The following is a 25,877-nucleotide window of genomic DNA, read 5'->3' on the forward strand; positions in this document are numbered from 1 at the left end:
CTGTCAGCACAACAGGAGGGGGCGTGCCTGTCAGCACAGCAGGAGGGGGCGTGCCTGTCAGCACAACAGGAGGGGGCGTGCCTGTCAGCACAACAGGAGGGGGCTTGCCTGTCAGCACAACAGGAGGGGGCGTGCCTGTCAGCACAGCAGGGGGGCCTGCCTGTCAGCACAACAGGAGGGGGCCTGCCTGTCAGCACAGCAGGAGGGAGAGTGCCTGTCAGCACAACAGGAGGGGGCGTGCCTGTCAGCACAACAGGAGGGGGCGTGCCTGTCAGCACAACAGGAGGGGACGTGCCTGTCAGCACAGCAGGAGGGGGCGTGCCTGTCAGCACAGCAGGAGGGGGCGTGCCTGTCAGCGCAACAGGAGGGGGCGTGCCTGTCAGCGCAACAGGAGGGGGCGTGCCTGTCAGCACAGCAGGGGGGGCGTGCCTGTCAGCACAACAGGAGGGGGCCTGCCTGTCAGCACAGCAGGAGGGGGCCTGCCTGTCAGCACAACAGGAGGGGGCGTGCCTGTCAGCACAGCAGGAGGGGGCGTGCCTGTCAGCACAGCAGGAGGGGGAGTGCCTGTCAGCACAACAGGAGGGGGCGTGCCTGTCAGCACAGCAGGGGGGGCGTGCCTGTCAGCACAGCAGGGGGGGCGTGCCTGTCAGCACAGCAGGAGGGGGCGTGCCTGTCAGCACAGCAGGGGGGGGCGTGCCTGTCAGCACAGCAGGGGGGGCGTGCCTGTCAGCACAGCAGGAGGGGGCGTGCCTGTCAGCACAGCAGGGGGGGCGTGCCTGTCAGCACAGCAGGAGGGGGCGTGCCTGTCAGCACAGCAGGGGGGGCGTGCCTGTCAGCACAACAGGAGGGGGCGTGCCTGTCAGCACAGCAGGAGGGGGCGTGCCTGTAAGCACAGCAGGAGGGGGCGTGCCTGTCAGCACAGCAGGGGGGGCGTGCCTGTCAGCACAGCAGGAGGGGGCGTGCCTGTCAGCACAGCAGGGGGGGCGTGCCTGTCAGCACAGCAGGAGGGGGCGTGCCTGTCAGCACAGCAGGGGGGGCGTGCCTGTCAGCACAGCAGGGGGGGCGTGCCTGTCAGCACAACAGGAGGGGGCGTGCCTGTCAGCACAACAGGAGGGGGCGTGCCTGTCAGCACAACAGGAGGGGGCGTGCCTGTCAGCACAGCAGGGGGGCGTGCCTGTCAGCACAGCAGGAGGGGGCGTGCCTGTCAGCACAGCAGGGGGGGCGTGCCTGTCAGCACAGCAGGAGGGGGCGTGCCTGTCAGCACAGCAGGGGGGGCGTGCCTGTCAGCACAACGGGAGGGGGCGTGCCTGTCAGCACAACAGGAGGGGGCATGCCTGTCAGCACAACAGGAGGGGGCGTGCCTGTCAGCACAGCAGGGGGGGGGGCGTGCCTGTCAGCACAGCAGGAGGGGGCGTGCCTGTCAGCACAGCAGGGGGGGCGTGCCTGTCAGCACAGCAGGAGGGGGCGTGCCTGTCAGCACAGCAGGGGGGGGCGTGCCTGTCAGCACAGCAGGAGGGGGCGTGCCTGTCAGCACAGCAGGGGGGGCGTGCCTGTCAGCACAGCAGGAGGGGGCGTGCCTGTCAGCACAGCAGGGGGGGCGTGCCTGTCAGCACAGCAGGGGGGGGCGTGCCTGTCAGCACAGCGGGGGGGGCGTGCCTGTCAGCACAACAGGAGGGGGCGTGCCTGTCAGCACAACAGGAGGGGGCATGCCTGTCAGCACAACAGGAGGGGGCGTGCCTGTCAGCACAGCAGGGGGGGGCGTGCCTGTCAGCACAGCAGGAGGGGGCGTGCCTGTCAGCACAACAGGAGGGGGCGTGCCTGTCAGCACAACAGGAGGGGGCGTGCCTGTCAGCACAGCAGGGGGGGCGTGCCTGTCAGCACAGCAGGGGGGGCGTGCCTGTCAGCACAGCAGGGGGGGGCGTGCCTGTCAGCACAGCAGGGGGGGCGTGCCTGTCAGCACAGCAGGAGGGGGCGTGCCTGTCAGCACAGCAGGAGGGGGCGTGCCTGTCAGCACAGCAGGGGGGGCGTGCCTGTCAGCACAGCAGGAGGGGGCGTGCCTGTCAGCACAGCAGGAGGGGGCGTGCCTGTCAGCACAGCAGGGGGGGCGTGCCTGTCAGCACAGCAGGGGGGGGCATGCCTGTCAGCACAGCAGGGGGGGCGTGCCTGTCAGCACAGCAGGAGGGGGCGTGCCTGTCAGCACAGCAGGGGGGGCGTGCCTGTCAGCACAGCAGGAGGGGGCGTGCCTGTCAGCACAGCAGGGGGGGCGTGCCTGTCAGCACATAGTGCCCTCTAGATATCAAGTTATAGAAGGAATCCAGCTTTTGGTGGGATTATTGTATAACATGATGGGACCCACAAGCAGTTAATTTTTGTTTTTATTGACAAATCTTTGTAAAGTCTCCAGACAAAAATAATTTAAGGGATTTCAGACCAAATCTCCATCCTGCTTTCTTCTGAAGAGCCTGGAACGAGCCAGGAACCAGGAAGTAGAGAAATCGCGACAAGTCAACTTTCTTACATATTATTCCAGGTTTTTTTTAATATTCTATATGCTACTTATTGTGCTGAAAAAAAAGAACACAAGGGAATAAAGAGCAGATTCTAAAAGCCTCACAATATCAATGGATAAATTGGCAGATTTGTGAAGTCTGAAAATTGGGGACAAAATGTGCGGCTATACGAGATGATAATACTCAACCAAATCCACATCAACAAGTTACACCGCTCAACAGCAGGAGCCAAGGCTGGATGATGGAGACTGGTAACAATCAAAAATCAAAAGACTTGGCGAAGATTGCGTGAACCATCTGACATGGGGTAAAGAATGTGTCTGGAAAAATACAAAAGTTGCTAAGAAACATATTGTTATGTAATATGCCTAAAGTTTAGGACTCCTCAACCGCACCAATGGGCAGTAAGACACAGAAGAAATGTATCCTTCACCTTCAATGAGTAACTGGCTAAACTGAAGTGAGAAGTTAAGAAATCTCCCCAATTTTTTTCCCTGGACCACGACAAGATGGTGTGGACTTTCCTAGTCGGATTCCGAAGCAGTGGTCCGAAGTTCTCAAAAGTCCAGAACAAAGACAAAGTATCATCCCCAGGAGAACAGGGATTCAACAAGCAGATCACAACACAAAAGGCAGGTCAAGGGTCTATCCACCAGGCTACAATTACCAGGGGAGTCCAAAAAGATGCAAGCCATGGCCACCAGGGCGAGATCATCACTGGACCGAAGAGAAGTGAGTAACATTGGTCTCCAGTCCAACTCCCAGAGGAAGATTTGGGATTGAGAAAGATCACACATTCGCTTATCAGTTACCAATATCCGAGAAAAACTGACAATATGGAAATGATCCGAAATTTTAGGAAACCTGTGAGAGACAAGTAGGTCTTCCTGTTCGTCTGTCAGAAAGGTGACAACCATCTATTGAGTCAGGAGAACAGCAAATGTCAAGTTTTAGGAGCCACATGAAACTTATCAGTAGTCAATAAGCCTTAACTATGAACCGTGATAGACATCAGCAGATTAGAATCCAAAAAGTTAGACAGAGAATTTTTTTTTTTAGAAATATTCACCACTTGGCACTTTCACATTGTCCAGTCATGTGCATGATCATTCAATTAATTTAATGGTAAAATATAGGAATTTACACTTTAACAAACCTTCCTGAACATGAACCACCACTTTTCTTTTGCATGCGCACGAGTGCTCTTAAAGAGAACCTGTCACTTATCCTAAATCTCTACTTTTTTTTATCTAGTGTAAATGCCGCTGTTCTCCTGAATCCGGCGATGTTTTTCTTTTGTTTCTGCGCCTCTCCGTTCCGGAGATATGGCCTCTTCTTTTTTATATATCTTTTTAGTCAAGTGGGTGCATTCATCAAACCTTTTATGGGTGTCTTCACAAGGACCACACCCATTTGGTAAAAAAAAAAAAGACAACATTTATAAAAAGTGTATAAACGACCATATCTCAGGAACGGAGAGGCGCAGGAACAAAAGAAAAGCAACGTTGGATTCAGGAGAACAGCGGCATTTATAATGTGTAAAAAAATTACATATTTATAGCAAGTGATTGGTACTTTTTAACAGCCAAATAATGCATCTACAAGTCCACCTATGAAGCATTTGCCCACACCCAAGTAATAGGAGTAATAGGATGGTCTTTGTAGTTTGAGTACTCTTCTATTCTGAATAGAAGCCATATATTTGGACAAACTTATGATATTGTGAACTTGAGTGTCTGCGGATGGTACAGCTATTGCTCAGCAAAAATTGTATGACTGCATGAAAAAAACACTATCAATAAATGACGCGAGTTACTCAAGAACACACTCGAAAATGTCCCCTGCAAAGATCCAACATTCACTTATTAATCAGCCAACTCCTCACAGCAGGAAACAAGCACTTGGAGGAAAGTGAAAGACTTCCCTCCCCAAACAAGGTCATTCAATCAGGAAATATTTCAATCCTCATTGTCTACCCAAGGCCCAGAAAAAAAGTTGAAATTGTAAGAAAAAAAGTTAAATTCTACAAATTCTAATTCAAACAAATTCTAGCAAGTTTTTTTTTTTATGTTACATTGCAGGAACAAAAAAGCCCGATTCAGACATCTGTGAAACATGGTCCAAGTATGGACTGAGATGCACAGACTGTCCGCGGGCCTCTTGTAAGGCTGTCAAGTTCAAAACCCTTGAACCTATGTAACGATTGCACATTTTTTGGCCCGTGCCAATTTTCAGGAGAGTTTAATTTATTCAACAGAAGCAAGTCAAATTCCAAAATGACTGCTCCATACATAAATCACTAAGCAAAAAAAAAAAGCAAAACCACAAACTCATACTATATGCAAAAACAAAATATACATATACACACTGCTCAAAAAAATAAAGGCAACACTTAAACAACAGAATATAACTCCAAGTAAATCAAACTTCTGTGAAATCAAACTGTCCACTTAGGAAGCAACACTGATTGACAATCAATTTCACATGCTGTTGTGCAAATGGAATAGAGAATAGATGGAAATTATTGGCAATTATCAAGACACCCTCAATAAAGGAGTGGTTCTGCAGGTGGGGACCACAGACCACATCTCGGTACCAATGCTTTCTGGCTGATTTTTTGGTCACTTTTGAATGTTGGTTGTGCTTTCACACTCGTGGTAGCATGAGACGGACTCTACAACCCACAGAAGTTGCTCAGGTAGTGCAGCTCATCCAGGATGGCACATCAATGCGAGCTGTGGCAAGAAGGTTTGCTGTGTCTGTCAGCGTAGTGTCCAGAGGATGGAGGCACTACCAGGAGACAGGCCAGTACACCAGGAGACGTGGAGGGGGCCGTAGGAGGGCAACAACCCAGCAGCAGGACCGCTACTTCCGCCTTTGTACAAGGAGGAACAGGAGGAGCACTGCCAGAGCCCTGCAAAATGACCTCCAGCAGGCCACAAATGTGCATGTGTAGCACCCTGAGGATTCGGCTGCTACAGGGGTATTGCACCTCAACCCAGAGGTGTGATATTCCACTCCCGGGTAAGGAAGGAGTGTGGAACTGAGCTCAGATAGACTGCATGCACTACATACATCCCATTCCAGAGGAGCAGGCCGACGGTACTCCCACTTAGAAATGTGCAGGTACAACCGAGCCTGTTCCTGGCTGGAGTGGGAGGGGGGTGGTACATCCCATGTAGTGTAGGGGCAGATAGGGGGAGCAGTCTGGGTAGTGATAGGAGCTCATTGGGTGCTGGTCACCTGAGCTCACACATAGAGGGATATATAAGGAGGGCACCAACTTAGATCAGGGTCAGACGCTGAGAACAAGTCAGTTGGAGAGGAGAGAGAAGGAAACAGCAGCCCTGGAGAGAGAGAGAGGAGAAAGAAAGAGAAAGACCCAGAGGGGGAAGACTGAAGGGACCCAAGAACCCAAATTAGAGCATCGGGTGAGGAGTCAGCAAGAGGGTACCGGAACCCAAGCTGGTGGGGGCAAAGACATTCCCCAGCCAGAGACCGGAGATCGTGGGCAGCGTTTGCCACGGTCACCCACCACATTCACCCTGAAGGCAAACCACATGAAGGGTCAGGGAACCCAAGGCCAAGGGTGTCCCAAAAGAAGGCCCGAGGGAGCTGGACCTAGGTGAATCACTGGTGGGGACGGCTGAAGAAAGGACAGAGGGAGAGCTCAGGGCCACGCTCCGGACTTGTTTGGGGGTTGGCCGGATCCAGGACCTGGTGGACGCAGCACGGCTCGGGTGGTCACTAACAGCTGGAGTGACCGAAACATCAGCAGTAAGTAAACTCCCTTAACTGCACAACCCGAGTCTGTCTTCATTGCCGGCTGCACCGCACCACCACAACCCCCATCCTCTGCGCCTGTCCCCTCTGAGGCTATACCCCTCCCGTTGGGGGTTATCCCACCAAGCTGCACATCCATCATCAGCCTCAGCGGACCCTGCTGCAGCGGCGGCCACAGTGACCGCATCACAACGGGTGGCGTAGTCGACACAAAAGAACTCATATAACATCAGTAAGGACTGCCACATAACACTTAGCTTGACGCCCTGGGCACGGGACCGGGTCACAGCCGCTCGGAGACTACAACCCCCCCCCCCATCTGATCTGGTGCCGGGTATTCCCCTCAAAAAGGAATATGTCCCAGGGGGCGCGTCAACTTTGGCGTAGTCGGCAGGATTACGTGCCCGCAACACCCGGGTACTGCGTGCCTGAAGAAAAGTGCAAGTTTACCTCAGAAAGAAGACTCCTGCCGGTTCCGGAGGGTCCACGCCATCGGACTCCATCACCAGTCGTTTCCCGCCGATTGTCCGCCATTTCCAGCTTGTTCCCGCCATCTGCAGAGTTTCCCGCCACTGGGCGACGCTTCCCGCCAAAACCGCAGATTTCCCGCCTTGGAAGAGCAGCGGACGCCATTATGGGCGTGCCAAAGGAGGGCAAGAGGCCACCTCCCATCGTGGGCCAGGACAGAAAATGGCGCCAAAAGTGGAAACCGCCCCCACCAACAGAGACTGTGATGCTGGAGGTGTCTGTCAGCGTGAAAGAACTCCCCCTGGAGCTGACAGTCACCGAGTTGCCCCGGGACCGCCCTCGAAGTGGGAGGAGACGAAAGAGAAGAGAAAAGATGGGTGTCGCTTGGAGCAGTCTAGAACGAGCGCACCCGGAGGCAAGAGGTCTAACGAGGAGTAGCGGAGGAGCTCACCCGGAGATGGAAAGAAAGCAGAACAGCACCGGCCCGCTGGCCAGGAGTCTGCTAGAGACCGAGGAAGGAGGGCAGAGCAGCACCGGCCCGCTGGCCAGGAGCCTGCCGGAAGCCGAGCAGAGCAGCACCGACCCGATGGTCAGGAGCCTGCTAGAGTCCACAACCCCGCTAGGTCTAGCGGAGATCTTAGCGCAGCTCCCCCGAGACCGGGAGTGTGCACAAACTGCCCTGGAGGGCCTCGCAAGGAGGATGGCCCGGGTACAGCGCGAGATACTGGCGGAGTGGAGCCGGGAGATGGCTCAGCACGCAGAGACCAGTCAGCGGAGCACGCTACCCTGGAAGAGGAAGCAGACCGCCTCTGAGGATGGCGCGGGAGGACCCAAGGCCGGAGACGGCGCCGAGGAGGGAGCCGAACGCATGGAGGCAGGTAAAGGGGACGCCTATACCCCAAGCCGTGACACCGCTTACCTGCCCCAGCTCCCCGTCGCAGAGCCCGAAAGTCCCCCTGCTGTGCCCGTAGCCGCCAGGTCACCGCCATGGACTAGGCCCCGACCGGAAGCCGCCGCAGCGACCCCTGTGACGTCACGCGCCCCGACCCGGAGCGTGACAAAGCAGGAATTACCACCAGCCTGGTCGCAAGGCCTAGTACCCCCGGGCGCCGCACCACCAACAGCGCCCCCTACCTCCGCGGAGCCTCCGGCCTGGCCGCAAGGCCAGGTAGCCCAGGGCGCCGCCGTCCTAACGGTGCCCTTCACCTTCCAGGTGCCCCAGGCCTGGCCGCAAGGCCTGGGCAACCCGGGCGCCACCACCACCGCGCCCGCGCCCGCAATACCTAGGGTGCCACACCTGGGGGAGGACCTCTTCGGCCAGCTCACATGGCCGGACGGGCGGCCCTTCATCTGGCCCGAAGGGTACCCTGAGCTGGAGCGGCAGCAAAGACTAGGGCCCTTGTGTGAGCCCCTAATCCCGGCTCCGAAGCCCGTGGCTCGGGTCTCGCCTCCTCTAGCAGAAGCCCAATTCGTGTGGGATCCCACGGGAGAAGATTTGATGGGGTTCACCGGAGAAACTCGGGCAGCCGCAGCTGAACGTACAGAGTGTTGCCGTCAACAGCTGGCAGAGTTTAAGAGAGAACGGGAGGAGAGGCGGGTCAGAGAACAACAGGCCCAAATCCAGAGCGCGGAGCAGAAGAGCCGGACTAGGAGGAACCCCCGTGCAGCGCATTGTCCCCGCACCATCGGGACAGTGATAAAGTTCAACCCGCAGCATGGGTGGGGCTTTATTCGGGACCGTAACAACCGCGGTGACGTTTTTGTGACCCGCAGAGACGTCGAGTCCCACCTGCCGGAAGGTCACAAAGGCCGTGACCTCTACGTCGGAGACGAGGTCACTTTCACCCGGCACAAGTGTGCCAAAGGACCTTACGCCCTCCACGTACACCGCTTGACGGAGGAGGAGTTGCGGTACGGAGAGGAGGAGCCAGAGGACCCGGACGGGTCTGAAGAAACATCATATCAAGAAAGAGCAGGAGGAAGACGCCGTTGAGTGCGGCAGAGCAGGAGCTGTAAATAGTTACCCAATCGGGGTATATAGAAACTGAAACTGTTGCTGCTAAAATAGTCCCCGTTGGGACCAGTGAACTGTTTTACCCGTTAACCCCTTCATCCTACAGGCTGAGGACTGTGAGCAGCCATTCCCTTTCCTCTACCTGGCCGAGGACTGAGAGCGGCCAACTTCCAACTTCCCCTGTATATAGTTGCGCTTCCTAAAGCGCCCCCTACCGGTTTTATAAGAAAACCAGATTTTTCTAAGAGACTGTCGCACTTTTCCCGGACACACGTTGCACAGTGTCCGGAGGAGGAACCAGAGACAAGAGAAGTCTACGAGAATGTTTATATAAAAAGTTTTATATATATGTAATGTTTATATGTTTTATATGTTCATATAAAAATTTTGTATGTTTTGGTGTTTTATGTCTTACAGCCCGAGGACGTGCTGTGATTTACCAGGGGGGAATGTAGCACCCTGAGGATTCGGCTGCTACAGGGGTATTGCACCTCAACCCAGAGGTGTGATATTCCACTCCCGGGTAAGGAAGGAGTGTGGAACTGAGCTCAGATAGACTGCATGCACTACATACATCCCATTCCAGAGGAGCAGGCCGACGGTACTCCCACTTAGAAATGTGCAGGTACAACCGAGCCTGTTCCTGGCTGGAGTGGGAGGGGGGTGGTACATCCCATGTAGTGTAGGGGCAGATAGGGGGAGCAGTCTGGGTAGTGATAGGAGCTCATAGGGTGCTGGTCACCTGAGCTCACACATAGAGGGATATATAAGGAGGGCACCAACTTAGATCAGGGTCAGACGCTGAGAACAAGTCAGTTGGAGAGGAGAGAGAAGGAAACAGCAGCCCTGGAGAGAGAGAGAGGAGAAAGAAAGAGAAAGACCCAGAGGGGGAAGACTGAAGGGACCCAAGAACCCAAATTAGAGCATCGGGTGAGGAGTCAGCAAGAGGGTACCGGAACCCAAGCTGGTGGGGGCAAAGACATTCCCCAGCCAGAGACCGGAGATCGTGGGCAGCGTTTGCCACGGTCACCCACCACATTCACCCTGAAGGCAAACCACATGAAGGGTCAGGGAACCCAAGGCCAAGGGTGTCCCAAAAGAAGGCCCGAGGGAGCTGGACCTAGGTGAATCACTGGTGGGGACGGCTGAAGAAAGGACAGAGGGAGAGCTCAGGGCCACGCTCCGGACTTGTTTGGGGGTTGGCCGGATCCAGGACCTGGTGGACGCAGCACGGCTCGGGTGGTCACTAACAGCTGGAGTGACCGAAACATCAGCAGTAAGTAAACTCCCTTAACTGCACAACCCGAGTCTGTCTTCATTGCCGGCTGCACCGCACCACCACAACCCCCATCCTCTGCGCCTGTCCCCTCTGAGGCTATACCCCTCCCGTTGGGGGTTATCCCACCAAGCTGCACATCCATCATCAGCCTCAGCGGACCCTGCTGCAGCGGCGGCCACAGTGACCGCATCACAACGGGTGGCGTAGTCGACACAAAAGAACTCATATAACATCAGTAAGGACTGCCACATAACACTTAGCTTGACGCCCTGGGCACGGGACCGGGTCACAGCCGCTCGGAGACTACAACCCCCCCCCCCATCTGATCTGGTGCCGGGTATTCCCCTCAAAAAGGAATATGTCCCAGGGGGCGCGTCACATGTGTCTGCACAAACAGTAAGAAACCGACTCCATGAGGGTGGTATGAGGGCCCGACGTCCACAGATGGGGGTTGTGCTCACAGTCCAACACCGTGCAGGATGCTTGGCATTTGCCACAGAACACCAGGATTGGCAAAGTCACCACTGGCGCCCTGTGCTCTTCACAGATGAAAGCAGGTTCACACTGAGCACATGTGACAGATGTAACAGAGTCTGGAGACGCCGTGGAGAGCGATCTGCTGCCTGCAACATCCTTCAGCATGACCGGTTTGGCAGTGGGTCAGTAATGGTGTGGGGTGGCATTTCTTTGGGGGGCCGCACAGCCCTCCATGTGCTCTCCAGAGGCAGCCTGACTGCCATTAGGTACCGAGATGAGATCCTCAGACCCCTTGTGAGACCATATGCTGGTGCGGTTGTCCCTGGGTTCCTCCTAATGCAGGACAATGCCAGACCTCATGTGGCTGGAGTGTGTCAGCAGTTCCTGCAAGATGAAGGCATTGAAGCTATGGACTGGCCGCCCGTTCCCCAGACCTGAATCCGATTGAGCACATCTGGGACATCATGTCTCGCTCCATCCACCAACGTCACGTTGCACCACAGACTGTCCAGGAGTTGGCGGATGCTTTAGTCCAGGTCTGGGAGGAGATCCCACAGGAGACCATCCGCAGCCTCATCAGGAGCATGCCCAGGCATTGTAGGGAGGTCATACTGGCACGTGGAGGCCACACACAATACTCAGCCTCATCAGGAGCATGCCCAGGCGTTGTAGGTAGGTCATACAGGCACGTGGAGGCCACACACAATACTCAGCCTCATCAGGAGCATGCCCAGTCGTTGTAGGGAGGTCATACAGGCACGTGGAGGCCACACACAATACTCAGCCTCATCAGGAGCTTGCCCAGTCGTTGTAGGGAGGTCATACAGGCACGTGGAGGCCACACACAATACTCAGCCTCATCAGGAGCATGCCCAGGCGTTGTAGGGAGGTCATACAGGCACGTGGAGGCCACACACAATACTCAGCCTCATCAGGAGCATGCCCAGTCGTTGTAGGGAGGTCATACAGGCACGTGGAGGCCACACACAATACTCAGCCTCATCAGGAGCATGCCCAGGCGTTGTAGGGAGGTCATACAGGCACGTGGAGGCCACACACAATACTCAGCCTCATCAGGAGCATGCCCAGGCATTGTAGGTAGGTCATACAGGCACGTGGAGGCCACACACAATACTCAGCCTCATCAGGAGCATGCCCAGGCGTTGTAGGGAGGTCATACAGGCACGTGGAGGCCACACACAATACTCAGCCTCATCAGGAGCATGCCCAGGCGTTGTAGGGAGGTCATACAGGCACGTGGAGGCCACACACAATACTCAGCCTCATCAGGAGCATGCCCAGTCGTTGTAGGGAGGTCATACAGGCACGTGGAGGCCACACACAATACTCAGCCTCATCAGGAGCATGCCCAGGCGTTGTAGGGAGGTCATACAGGCACGTGGAGGCCACACACAATACTCAGCCTCATCAGGAGCATGCCCAGGCGTTGTAGGGAGGTCATACAGGCACGTGGAGGCCACACACAATACTCAGCCTCATCAGGAGCATGCCCAGGCGTTGTAGGGAGGTCATACAGGCACGTGGAGGCCACACACAATACTCAGCCTCATCAGGAGCATGCCCAGGCGTTGTAGGTAGGTCATACAGGCACGTGGAGGCCACACACAATACTCAGCCTCATCAGGAGCATGCCCAGTCGTTGTAGGGAGGTCATTCAGGCACGTGGAGGCCACACACAATACTCAGCCTCATCAGGAGCATGCCCAGGCGTTGTAGGGAGGTCATACAGGCACGTGGAGGCCACACACAATACTCAGCCTCATCAGGAGCATGCCCAGGCGTTGTAGGGAGGTCATTCAGGCACGTGGAGGCCACACACAATACTCAGCCTCATCAGGAGCATGCCCAGGCTTTGTAGGGAGGTCATACAGGCACGTGGAGGCCACACACAATACTGAGCCTCATCAGGAGCATGCCCAGGTGTTGTAGGGAGGTCATACAGGCACGTGGAGGCCACACACAATACTCAGCCTCATCAGGAGCATGCCCAGGCGTTGTAGGGAGGTCATACAGGCACGTGGAGGCCACACACAATACTCAGCCTCATCAGGAGCATGCCCAGGCATTGTAGGGAGGTCATACAGGCACGTGGAGGCCACACACAATACTCAGCCTCATCAGGAGAATGCCCAGGCGTTGTAGGGAGGTCATACAGGCACGTGGAGGCCACACACAATACTCAGCCTCATCAGGAGCATGCCCAGGCGTTGTAGGGAGGTCATACAGGCACGTGGAGGCCACACACAATACTCAGCCTCATCAGGAGCATGCCCAGGCGTTGTAGGGAGGTCATACAGGCACGTGGAGGCCACACACAATACTCAGCCTCATCAGGAGCATGCCCAGGCGTTGTAGGGAGGTCATACAGGCACGTGGAGGCCACACACAATACTCAGCCTCATCAGGAGCATGCCCAGGCGTTGTAGGGAGGTCATACAGGCACGTGGAGGCCACACACAATACTCAGCCTCATCAGGAGCATGCCCAGGCGTTGTAGGGAGGTCATACAGGCACGTGAAGGCCACACACAATACTCAGCCTCATCAGGAGCATGCCCAGGCGTTGTAGGGAGGTCATACAGGCACGTGGAGGCCACACACAATACTCAGCCTCATCAGGAGCATGCCCAGGCGTTGTAGGGAGGTCATACAGGCACGTGGAGGCCACACACAATACTCAGCCTCATCAGGAGCATGCCCAGGCGTTGTAGGGAGGTCATACAGGCACGTGGAGGCCACACACAATACTGAGCCTCATCAGGAGCATGCCCAGGCGTTGTAGGGAGGTCATACAGGCACGTGGAGGCCACACACAATACTCAGCCTCATCAGGAGCATGCCCAGGTGTTGTAGGGAGGTCATACAGGCACGTGGAAGCCACACACAATACTCAGCCTCATCAGGAGCATGCCCAGGCGTTGTAGGGAGGTCATACAGGCACGTGGAGGCCACACACAATACTCAGCCTCATCAGGAGCATGCCCAGGCGTTGTAGGGAGGTCATACAGGCACGTGGAGGCCACACACAATACTCAGACTCATCAGGAGCATGCCCAGGCGTTGTAGGGAGGTCATACATGCACGTGGAGGCCACACACAATACTCAGCCTCATCAGGAGCATGCCCAGGCATTGTAGGGAGGTCATACAGGCACGTGGAGGCCACACACAATACTCAGCCTCATCAGGAGCATGCCCAGGCGTTGTAGGGAGGTCATACAGGCACGTGGAGGCCACACACAATACTCAGCCTCATCAGGAGCATGCCCAGGCGTTGTATGGAGGTCATACAGGCACGTGGAGGCCACACACAATACTCAGCCTCATCAGGAGCATGCCCAGGCGTTGTAGGGAGGTCATACAGGCACGTGGAGGCCACACACAATACTCAGCCTCATCAGGAGCATGCCCAGGCGTTGTAGGGAGGTCATACAGGCACGTGAAGGCCACACACAATACTCAGCCTCATCAGGAGCATGCCCAGGCGTTGTAGGGAGGTCATACAGGCACGTGGAGGCCACACACAATACTCAGCCTCATCAGGAGCATGCCCAGGCGTTGTAGGGAGGTCATACAGGCACGTGGAGGCCACACACAATACTCAGCCTCATCAGGAGCATGCCCAGGCGTTGTAGGGAGGTCATACAGGCACGTGGAGGCCACACACAATACTCAGCCTCATCAGGAGCATGCCCAGGCGTTGTAGGGAGGTCATACAGGCACGTGGAGGCCACACACAATACTCAGCCTCATCAGGAGCGTGCCCAGGCGTTGTAGGGAGGTCATACAGGCACGTGGAGGCCACACACAATACTCAGCCTCATCAGGAGCATGCCCAGGCGTTGTAGGGAGGTCATACAGGCACGTGGAGGCCACACATAATACTCAGCCTCATCAGGAGCATGCCCAGGTGTTGTAGGGAGGTCATACAGGCACGTGGAGGCCACACACAATACTCAGCCTCATCAGGAGCGTGCCCAGGCGTTGTAGGGAGGTCATACAGGCACGTGGAGGCCACACATAATACTCAGCCTCATCAGGAGCATGCCCAGGTGTTGTAGGGAGGGCACACAGGCACGTGGAGGCCACACACAATACTCAGCCTCATTGTGACTTGTTTTAAGGACATTACATCACAGTTGGATCAGCCTGTAGTGTGTTTTTCTACTTTAATTTTGGGGGTGACTCCAAATCCAGGCCTCCATTGGTTAATAAATGTGATTTCCATTGATGATTTTTGTGTGATTTTGTTGTTAGTACATTCAGCTTTCTACAGAACAAAGTATTCAATGAGAAGATTTCATTCATACAGATCTAGGAGGGGGGATTTCACTGTTCCCTTTATTTTTTTGAGCAGTGTATTTATGTATAAAAAGGATTTCTAAATAAATTACTGATTACTCGATTCTTGAATACACCCTGTACTTCTAGTACAGACTCGTAAAACAGAAAACTTGGAAAGACACCCAGGACCTTGATGCAGAAACTGCACACAATGTTTTCCAGGCGTTTCTCACACACTTTGTTATCGGCACCAAGGTTATCAGACGGCCAAGGTGTCTGGTCTTTGGAAGGAATAATCAATCAATAGCAGTCTATGGGGCCACACTGTACCTCCGTTATGCCTTCAACTTAATTAAACAACAAACTATGGCATGCAACCATCTATCCATTCATCCTGTATGTCAGAGAAATTTTTCCCTAGAATTATTGCTTTTTTGGAGAATATCACCATGATGAGGGGTCTTTATGTAAAATGCACATGGATCATTTGGGATATATTGAACATCATCAAAATACTTTGAAACATGGACCTTTGCTTCTAAAATTGTTCATGCTCAAGGGCATTTATACTAATCCATCACTAGTCCATAGATATACCCTAGTACATCAGGCCATACCACAGCCTATCATGCCAAACCCTAGTCCATCGGACCATACCCTAGTCCATCGGACCATACCGAATGCTTTTCGAAAAACTAGCTTGAGAACAATCTACCTTTCATAAAATGATGCCATATGGTGCCACAATAAAAAGATTACAACTCCGTAGTATAAGGCCTATATTCATCGATTGATAAACGTTTCTCTTCTATTGCTTACTAAAACTTTGTAGAACTAAACAGAAGTCTATGAGATAAATATAGCCCTGGATGTACCAACGCTGATCCGTAACACTTGGTAGGACATTGGTCATCATCTGCTTGTCTACAACAAGCCAACACAAACACCAAATACATTATGAAGGGTCAGCATTAACCAAAAAACAAAACAGTGAACAATAAGTTTTAATGAAAGTTAACAATGACTTGTACTCACCACATTGGGCTTGTTCCTGTTACCGGTCTCTTCAACAGGCTTGGGAACCCTCAGAGGCTTCGGCTCAGTTGTGGTTGGAGTGTTTGGTGCTGTTCTTGGCAAATCCATGGGATTGAAGTTATTAGAGCTACTTGGGGTAGCTGGAGTAGGCTTGGACACATCTTCTAAGGGTGTTATTAAAACTGGATGTTGTTTGATTTGAGGCTTTGTAGACTCCACGTTTGTCAAATGGCCACCACCATGGCCTAACACTTTGCATTCGGGAGGGGAGATTGGAATAAATGTTGCTGGTTCACTGGTGTGCCGGATATGTTTGCTTCCTTGCCTGATTTTAGAAAGCGCTTCCTTTGGTTCCTCGCCTTCCTTGTTGCCATCATGGCTTCCAATTCTGTTGGAGCGTTTTTTAAAGCTACGTCTAACCACCCTGGGAGATAAGACGTTTACAAGGTTTGGATCGAAACTTAAACTTTGATTTCCTTCCAAACCATTTTCTTCCAAATCAGTAGGTGATGAATGCTCTGGTTGAGTGTGAAACTTTGCCTCCTCTTCTATCTCATCCAGTTCTTCTAACTCATCCCTTTGCTCTGATAGTACTGGTTCACTGGTAGATGCCAGGATGGATTGTTCCAACTCTTTGGAAGGCTCATTGGAGTCTTCAGCAGGAGACAAATCTCCACGACGACTTGGATCGCTAAATGATTTTTTCTTGATGGTCTTCCCGTTGCCCTTTTCATCAATTACTTTATCAAGGGCTCCCGGTTGACTAACAATATTTTGGATGACCGTGTTGTAATCCTTGACTCCATCACTACTGAAAGAAAGTACACTGGCAGCACTACCAGTGCATTCAGATAGTGCCGTAGCCGAAGAGTCCAAGATTCCAGACTTTGAATTTAATGATCCAAGGAGGTTACTGTCCATAGAGAATTTTTTAGCATCTTCAGTGATAGAGTAACTCCGGTGAGGCATTGGATCGCTCAGAGATCTATAGGCATCGCTACTAGACTCACCATTGCTTCCACTACTAGAATCTGTACCACTATTGCCAAGTGAAGGAAATTTCCGTCTTCGTCTAACAGTTCCAGGTGTTGGTGGAGCATCCATCTGTGGTGTGTCAGAGCACGGAGTACTTTCTAAATTATTTGTATGGGATTGAACTGTGGTATAGTCTCCATTTTGGGCATGCAAAAATTCACTTTCTTCTTGGTACATTTCTGTTGATTTCCAAACTTTAAGTTTCTGACCAAGGTCTCGATATGAAGTACAAGGTGCAGGGTCTACCTCAGTAACAATGCCTTCATCAGTCAAACTGGACTCATGTACAGATAAATCAGAGGTTTTCCTATTAGACCCAATTTCATTAGATGCACATTTCGCTATACATTTGCCATCACCATCTTCAGTGACACTTACGTGAGATACGTCAGGTCTTTTTCCACTTTTGAGATGTTCAATCACTTCCTGGTCGGAACTATAGTCCTCCTGAGACCCGATCTGCTTGATTTTCTCAAATACTTGTCTGGCTTCTTGGATGTATTGGTCTTGCATTGCTTCTGGTTCATTATAGTTTTCCTTCACATTATTAGCAACTTCCATATGTGAAAATATACCATCACTGTTGGATAGAGTGGCAAGCATGACTTCTGAAGAACTCTGCTTCATGGAGCTGTGAGCGGTCACACTTCGGGATCCCAGTTTTTCGGAATACGTGAAGGATTTTGTGCGTCGCAATGTGGCTGTCAAATCTTTTAATGTTGGACGACTCCCTTGTTCTAATCGGTTCTGCCCAACAGGTCGACCTCGGCCAACTAAACTTGGCTGTCCAGAAGTTTCCTGACAGGCCTCAAGCCTGGAGCAGACTCCTTCCTTCTCACTAGTACCTGGCCCTCTGTTTTTTAATTTTAAGTCTGAAAAGTCTGATTTTAAGTAATTCAGTAAGCTAAGGGTATCCAATGTGATATCCGGGTTTGACCTAGATTTCTTTTGTTTGGCGTCTTCACTTGCGAGGTCACACTGTAGACCATCGTTAACAATTTCATTTCTCGGTTTGGCTACACTACATGGTATTTTTGACCTAGGACGGACTAAGGGTCGTGACATACTTTCATGTTGGCCAAAGCTTGGTGATCGGTGAACATTGAACCCTCCCTGGAGGTTTCGTGCTTGCCCAGCATAATATGCATTGAAGTGGTCATCATCTTTGAGGGTTTCGGTACTTGAATATCTACTGCTGCTTTTAGATCCACAAGGACTTGGCATGAAGGGTGGAATGTTAACTTTTGCAACCCGAGACACGGTGGGCATTGGAGAGACCGAGGCCAGCTGACCTGGGGTTACTGCTTCGGAAGAGTTTCGTTTAGGTGTTTCATGAGGAGTAGTGGTTGAAACGTTAGTACTTAGCTCTGGCGAAGAAGTATTGGACCTGACTGAAGGAACTAGGCAACTTGGTACCAATTTTTGCACTAAAAAGTCAGACAAACTTGATCCTTGGTCCAAGTCACGTGCTGCATTGACTATGTTGTGCCCATCCCCATCAAAGTCTTTATTATCACATGCTAAAGAGTAATTTTCCTTTCTAGTAGAGCGTTTCCTGAGACTTTCCCTGAGGACATCAAGCCCATCTTCCTCGTCACTTCCTGACGAGGTTTCCTGGGACCTGATCTTGGAACTATTCTTATTACCTACGGTGGGCAGCATGGTATTCCTCTGCAGCTCATCCATGCTGTAGCTGTCTTTGAGTCTGACATTATCGGGAGCTGTCTGTGGTTTGCCTAAACTATGCCAGGAATGTAAACTAAGTGATTGCTGCCTTGCCTCTTGTTTAGGTAGACCAGATGAAAGTGTGTGCGCTTTCAGGCCAAATGGGATACAGCTTCTTGGAGGAGGGGGAGGAGGCTGAGGTTTGGGACCAGTGTTAATATTTCGGTGTTCTTTTGTATCCGAACACAGGGTATATTGTTCGGTTTTACTCTCCGACGGTGCTCTGCAATAGTTGCTTTCTAAATTTGACGAAGGGTTTTTGGGCAAATGTGAAGAACCTGAAGGCTGTTCTTTGGTGTAATGATTAAAGTTTTTGGCAGTTGCAGTTTCTACGGGGCAATGTCTTTGCGGTTCCATCCCTGACGTCTCCCTTACATAAGACCCTGACTTTGGTTCTTCGCAATCGGGAAGTGAAGAAGCCCTGGATGGAGCTTTCCTAGTGCTATCTCCAAAAAGTTTTCTCATTTCAGTAACGCTTGGCCAGTTAGTCCCTTCTGTCACAAGCAGTTCCCGGTTATCTGGCTGATGTAGAAAACTACAGAAGGTGTCCACTTCATCTAGTGAAATCCCTGAGCTCGGAGATTCCCATGAGCTTGGACTATGAAAATCATGCGACTTACCTGGCAGTGCCAGGGAGAGGAGTCCATCACTCCCGGTGGGGTTTATAAAGTCTTGTTGAGTGCCTTGAGAAGGCTCCACTATATTGTTGACCTCACAAGCTCCGGCCAGAAAACAATGATCTGTGCTCCTTAAATTTTCATCGTCACTCACAGCCCCGTCCTCCCTCTGGTGGGGCGAAAACCGCTGAGAAAGCTGCCGGACCGATGGGATATTCTGGTCTTTGCTGGCTGAAGAGATCTTGGACACCTTCCTAGTTAAGCTGAGGGATCTGGCAGGGGGACGATGTGTTTTTTGACATGTGGGTTGGGTGACATCTCCTTTCCCGGGCAGTTCCGTGCCTCCCTCTTCACTAAAAGCTTTTGCATTCCAGTTTCCCAGTTTTTTAAAAGACACGCTCCTGTATATCCGAACTTTTCTCTCCACATCTTTTTCAGCCATTGTTTAAAACAAATGCACCCGAAAAAAGGAGAAGGTGGTGTTGGTGGGATTAGGGGTGGTGTTGGTGGGATTAGGGGTGGGGGATGGAGACTTTTACTACAAATTTCCACAAAGAAAAGATTCAAAGGCAAAAATAAAAAAAAGTCTTGAAAAAATAAATTAAAATACATTCAAATGTGTAATCCATGTAGTAAAAGAGCAGAGGTCTCCGAAACTATAGTATCCCGTCAAAGTTTCCAAAAGACCGAGCCGAAAAGCAGCCCTCAGCAGACCGTCGATAAATCTTCATCTTTTAGCAATTGCAGCAATTAATTCCTGTTGGTTTTCCAGCAGTAAGATAAAAAAAAAATCACAAGAAGGAAAAAAAAAAAAAAAAAAAAAGTTTACGCAAAGTTCCCTTGACAACTGTTTAACCCACTATTGGCTCCCGCTCAGCCCCAGCTTTCAGTTGTAGCCATCGCCCGCTGTTCAAGCTAAAATAATGCACATTCCGGCTGGCGTTGCATCGCGGTGACGTGCCCCTGTTGTTGCTCTTGTATCCCAGGATTGAACATTTCCAAAAAAAAAAAGTAAAAAAAAAAAGTTAAATAAATAAAATATTTGTAAAATAATCCTTTGGTCTTTCCAGTCTCTTGTATGTTGATTTCACGTGGGAGAAAAAAACTCTGCAGCAGCAGCAGCAGCCAGCTCAGCATAGGTTAAAAGAGGCGAGGTTGGAGGGGAGAGTATGGGAACATTTTTTTTTTTTTTTTTTTGTTTCTAATGTCTTCCTGCAACAAAAAAAGATGGAATCTTGTTACAAAGAATATATGGAAATTGCCAACATGCCCCCTATAGTGATATCAGAACATCTCAACCCCCCCACACACACTTTTAAGCTAAAGCGGTAAGCGAGTATTTACTGCAAATCCAAAAAAGAAAAAAAAAAGAGATGAACTTTACGCTTTTGTATTAACAAATAGAAAAAAAAACACAACTGATTTCTGCAGGACTAGGTTTTTTTTTTTTAAACAAAAAAAATTGCATTTTAGCACCCCCCGCTGGGCGGTGGATGTATTACAATTTCCTCTTTCTATTTCGTGCAAATTTTTTTTCATCCAAAAATGATAATTTTTCCAAAAACATTCTTTAACCAATTTTTGGATTATGAACCGATTTTGATACATGGAATAGTAGTTACAGGATAAGGTACAGGTTCATGAAGGATTGCTGAGATTTGTAGTCCCCAATGAGTTTACAGATCTGGAAGTGATGTCAAGAGATATCTAGGTGCATACATACAGACGCAATATAGCATAAGGTGTAGAACTTCTATATTATTAGATTGCAAGCTCTTGGGACAAGTTCTTTCTCTTAGCTCATTGTACACCCCCCTAGGGACTGCTGATGTCACAGCACCGTATAAAATGACATCATGGCACGTCAACTGTCAAAATAAACACTCACCTCTATAGTTGGCGCTTGGCCATTAACTATTAAAGCTAAAGGGGGTAAAAAAAAAAAAGGATTTTTTTCATTTTTTTTAAAACACAAAATTACATTTGCAAATTGAATAATCTTGAAGAAATTTTTGATTTTTCAAAATTATTTATTTGCATAAAGCTTTAAAAAGTTTTCAAAACTTTCTAAAGCAAATAACCCTCCCACCCCTGCAAGTTCTGATAAGAAGGGACCTGGGAGACTACAGATTGAAAAATGTTTTCCGAACCCCAACCCCGAACCCCAACCCCGAGCCTTGAACTCCTGACATAAGGGAAAGAAGAGGACAGGGTAAAAAAAAATGAGAGGGGGTGGGTGCATCCAAGAACAAAATTAAAGGGCTTCTCTGTTTTCCATGCTCCCGTCCCTTTAAAATGAAAAGATTTGTAAACTCTGGAGAAAATAGAAAAAGTTTCCGGTAACTTTCCTTCGGCTTCATGGATTGAGGCTTGACGATCGGCTCCAAAAACGTAAAAAAAAATCCAAGTTTAAATTATTATTTTTTTTTAAACAAAAATTGCAACAAAAATTTGAAAACGAATTCAGCACAAGTAATGAAAAATTTTGGTTAAATGTTGGGGTGCCCGAACATTGTAATTTTTTTTTTTTTCAAAGCGAAACGTCAAAACGAATCGGCTTTTTCTGCTCGGGTTCAAAGTTTGCATTGTCCCCTGTGAAGAAAATACAAAGAACAGAGGAGGAGAGCGGCCCGCCTGCTCCTTACCCTTCAAATCTTTCCTCCAGTCTAAATTTCAGAGGCTGCAGAGAGTCCAGGAATTTGTGTGCAACCATTGTCTGGATGGAAGGAGGGGAGATCCGTGTGATGCGAAAGTTCCAGCTCCCTTTAATAAAGTCGGCTCTGTGGGGGCACTCCAACCCCCCCTGGGCCCTCAGGATACAATATATCACAATGTACCACCAGATAGATATATTGTGGAGACCCCAGTGCGGCCTGGATATAGGAAGTGCCCCGTTCTCCCCTATTTGTGCACTCAGATGGAATGTTCCACACTCTTCTCCTACTCTGCACAGTTGAGTAGCGTTAACCCTTTCAGTGCATCCCTCTAATCCTGAGTACAATGCTGCTGGGGGGCTGGCAGGAGGTAAAGAGTCGCTCTGCTCCTATAGGATGCAATGATCAGCAGACGGCGTAATTTTTCATTATTCTACAGACAGTCAATGAAGTTCTCCAGATTTACCTTCACCAGGACCGGCCACTTTTTTTTTTTGTGGACCCTGGGGGTCCCCTCTTCACTCTTAATCTTTCTTCCTCGCCCTTCTAAGAGCTAAAACGTTTTATTTTTTATTTTTCGATGTATAGAGTTGCATCAGGTGTTGTTCATGGCGGCACGGGCTGTAGTTTTTTACGATACCATTTTGGGGTCCTTTTGACTTTCTGGTCTCTTTTTATTATTTATTTTTTTCTTTTAAGGGCAAATTCAGCCAAAAATTGCATGTTACTTTTTTTTTCATCGAGTGGAATGAAATATTTTGACTTATTTTTAGCTCAGATGCAGTGGCGTAACTGGGCCCTGATGCGAAATTTAGACCTGGGCCCCCACCAGCATGTGTGTAAGATGTGTGGCCCTTGTAGCATTCTAGATCCTATAAAGACATACATGTTCACGCTCCATGTAATAATGCCTCCTGCCCTGATCTCTTTCTGTAAAAATGTCCCCCGTCCTCACCCCTTTCTGTTATAATGTCCCTTGATCTCAACCCTTTCTGTAATAATGTCCCCCATCTTTGACCCCTTTCTGTAATAATGTCCCTCGTCCTGGGCCTCATTTTGTAATAATGTCCCCACATCCTGGTATAATGACCCCCATCCTAGTATAATGACCTCCATCTTGGTATAATGACCCCAATCTTGGGCCCCATCCTTGTATAACCCCCATCCTGGTATAATGACACACATCCTGTGCCCCATCATAGCATAATGACCCCCATTCTGGGGGCTCAACCTGTTGTAATTACCCCCATCCTGGGCCACATCCTTGTATGATGACCCCCATCCTGCACACCATCCTGGTATAATGACCCCCATCCTGGTCCACATTCTGATATAATGACCCCCATCCTTGGACAATGACCCCCAACCTGGGCCACATCCCGGTATAATGACCCCCATCCTGGTATAATGATCCCCATCCTGGCATAATGACCCACCATCATTGCCAACATCCTGGTATAATGACCCCCATCCTGGACCACATCCTGGTATAATGACCCCCATCCTGGTATAATGACACCCATCCCAGGCCCCAACCTGGCATAATGAGTCCCATCCTGGGACCCACCTTGGTATAACGACCCCCATCCTAGTATAATGACCCCCATCCTGGGCCCCACCTTGGTATAATGACTCCCATCCTGGACCCCAACCTGGTATAACGACCCATATACTGGTGTAATGACCACTATCCTGGGTCTCATCCTAGCATAATGAACCCCATCCAGGGCCACATCCTGGTATAATGACCCCCATCCTTGTATAATGACCTTCATCCTGGGCCCCAACCTTGTAGAATTACCCCCCGTCCTGGACCACATCCTGGTTTAATGACCCCCATCCTGGGACCCAACTTAGTAAAATGACCCCCATCCTGGTATAATGACCCCTTTCCTGGTCCCCACCTTGGTATAATGACCCCCATCCTAGTATAATGAACCCCATCCTGGGCCCCACCTTGGTATAATTACCCCCATCCTGGGCCCCAACATGGTATAATGACCCTCATCCTAGGCACCATCCTGGTACAATGTCCCCCATCCTGGAGCACATTTTGGTATAATGACCCCCATCCTAGTATAATGACCCCGTTTCAGGTATAATGCCCCATCCTGGGCCACATCCTTGTATAATGACCCCCATCCTGGTATAATGACCCCCATCCTGCGCTCACTATCCTGCTGGTACAGTCACAGTGATGACTGCTGTTAAAAAGGAGGCATTGCATTTTCAAGAAACAGATGAGGTGGCACAATGTATTTTTGGGATGCTGTTTCCTTAGAATAGTGACCAGTAAAGGCCTCTGATTGGGCCTCGGCTTCTGTACATTACTTTGGGTTGTCAGATAACAGACTTGAGATCATCACCACCATACGATCTGTACAATCTCTGCTTTACTTCAAGGGGACGTTCACTCCAGTCCACAATCTTTTTCTTTTCGGTCACTAAGAGTATTTTGAGTCCACAGAACGGGGACGTGGCTAAACAATGTGTAGGATGCAGCAAAAAATGTGATGTGACCGCACCGTATGAACATGTCCTTAGAAAAGTGTGAGAAAAGTGTTTCTTCTTCAGGTCGGACGCGGTAAAAAAAAGTAGCTGTAAAGTGATTTGCGAACATTTACAAAAATGTGTTATTTTGCCCATTTCATTTCAAGGGCGACAGTTAAATAATAAATAAATAAATAGTAGGAATTCTACTTTTCGTCTGTGGTCACATGATGTGGAAAATGTGGAGAAACTTTAAAAGTTGCAAAAAAAAAAAGAAAAGTTCAAAAGTTACATAAAAAAATTCCACACTTAAAAAAAAAGTGACAAAAGGACCACATCCCTCCAGGGAGATTTTTCACAGCCATGTCCAGGAATGGGTTAATCCAGATAAAAATCTTTTGTGTCTGAAAGACATTGCTGAGGGGGTTCCATGTCCCAGAGCCTGCACTGTCTGCGGGGTCAGCGCTTAACCAACCCCACACAAAAGAACAACAATTGTGTGAGAGTTCAAAGTGTGCCTGTCCCTTTAAATGCGCACAATTTGTAATTGTCTGGCTTGTCGGAGACTAAATGTTTTGGGCTTCGGAAAAAAATATCACATTTTTTTGCCAAATTTGCTATTAAAAATTAGAGTGAGAAGGGTGTGAAGACGACCTATCACAGGAAGGGAGCCGCTCGTCTGACTCTGGGGCGTAATATTGGTATTATTTCAGCACTGTATGTTAATATTTTTCATGCACTGTATTTCAGTATTATTTGTGAATTGCATGGCGGTATTATTCAACCATTGTATGGTGTGATTATTTTAGTGCTGCATGAAGGTATTATATAAGCACTATATAGTTGTATTTGACCAATAGATTTTAGTGTTTTTTGAGCAATATTTGGTGGTATTTTTTTAATGTCTAGATAGTGGTATTATTTGATCACTGTATGGTGGTATTATTTGACTATTGTATGGTAGTATTATTTGATCACTATATTTTGGCATTATTTAATTACTGCATGTTGGTATTATCTGAGTACTGTACAGAGATATTTGAACAGTGTATTTTGGTATTATTTACACATCAGATACTGGTATTATGTCATTTTCATGTGTTGGCATTATTTAACACTATATAGTGGTATTAATTGAGCACTTCATGGTGGTATTATTTGACTATTGTATTTATGGTGGCATTTGAAAAATATATATTGGTATTAATTGATCACTGTGGTATTGTGGTGTGGTGGGGTGGTATTATTTGAGTACTATACGGTGCTATTTGAACAATGTATTATTTAAGCACCAGATAGTGGTATTATTTCATTACTTCATGTTGGTATTATATAAACCCTGCCTCATAGTATTATTTGATCACTATATGGTCATATTACTTGAGCACTCTATTTTATTGTTATTTTACCACTGTATGGTTGTATTAATTGAGCGCTGTACTTTGGTGTTATTTGAGAACTATATGGTGGTATTATTTCATCACTGA

At 49.8% G+C, this 25,877-nt stretch overlaps 1 protein-coding gene across 2 annotated transcripts in view; it reads right to left on the bottom strand.

The window, feature by feature from the left end:
* Window positions 1–21,921, bottom strand: part of ARHGEF17 (Rho guanine nucleotide exchange factor 17) — a 270,345-nt gene extending 248,424 nt beyond the window's left edge. For both annotated transcript variants that reach the window (XM_073661286.1, XM_073661285.1), the window contains exons 1-2: window positions 21,892–21,921; window positions 15,870–20,458 (exon numbers count right to left, since the gene is read on the bottom strand). In XM_073661286.1, coding sequence (XP_073517387.1) covers window positions 15,870–19,688 — 3,819 coding nt within the window. In that variant the 5' untranslated portion in view covers window positions 19,689–20,458; window positions 21,892–21,921. The remainder of the gene's footprint in view (window positions 1–15,869; window positions 20,459–21,891) is intronic.
* Between the last annotated feature and the right edge of the window lie 3,956 nt (window positions 21,922–25,877).

The sequence above is a fragment of the Phyllobates terribilis genome, unplaced genomic scaffold, assembly GCF_046119375.1.
Source record: "Phyllobates terribilis strain yellow unplaced genomic scaffold, ASM4611937v1 Scaffold_2__4_contigs__length_985480577, whole genome shotgun sequence".
Classification (NCBI taxonomy): Eukaryota; Metazoa; Chordata; class Amphibia; order Anura; family Dendrobatidae; genus Phyllobates; species Phyllobates terribilis.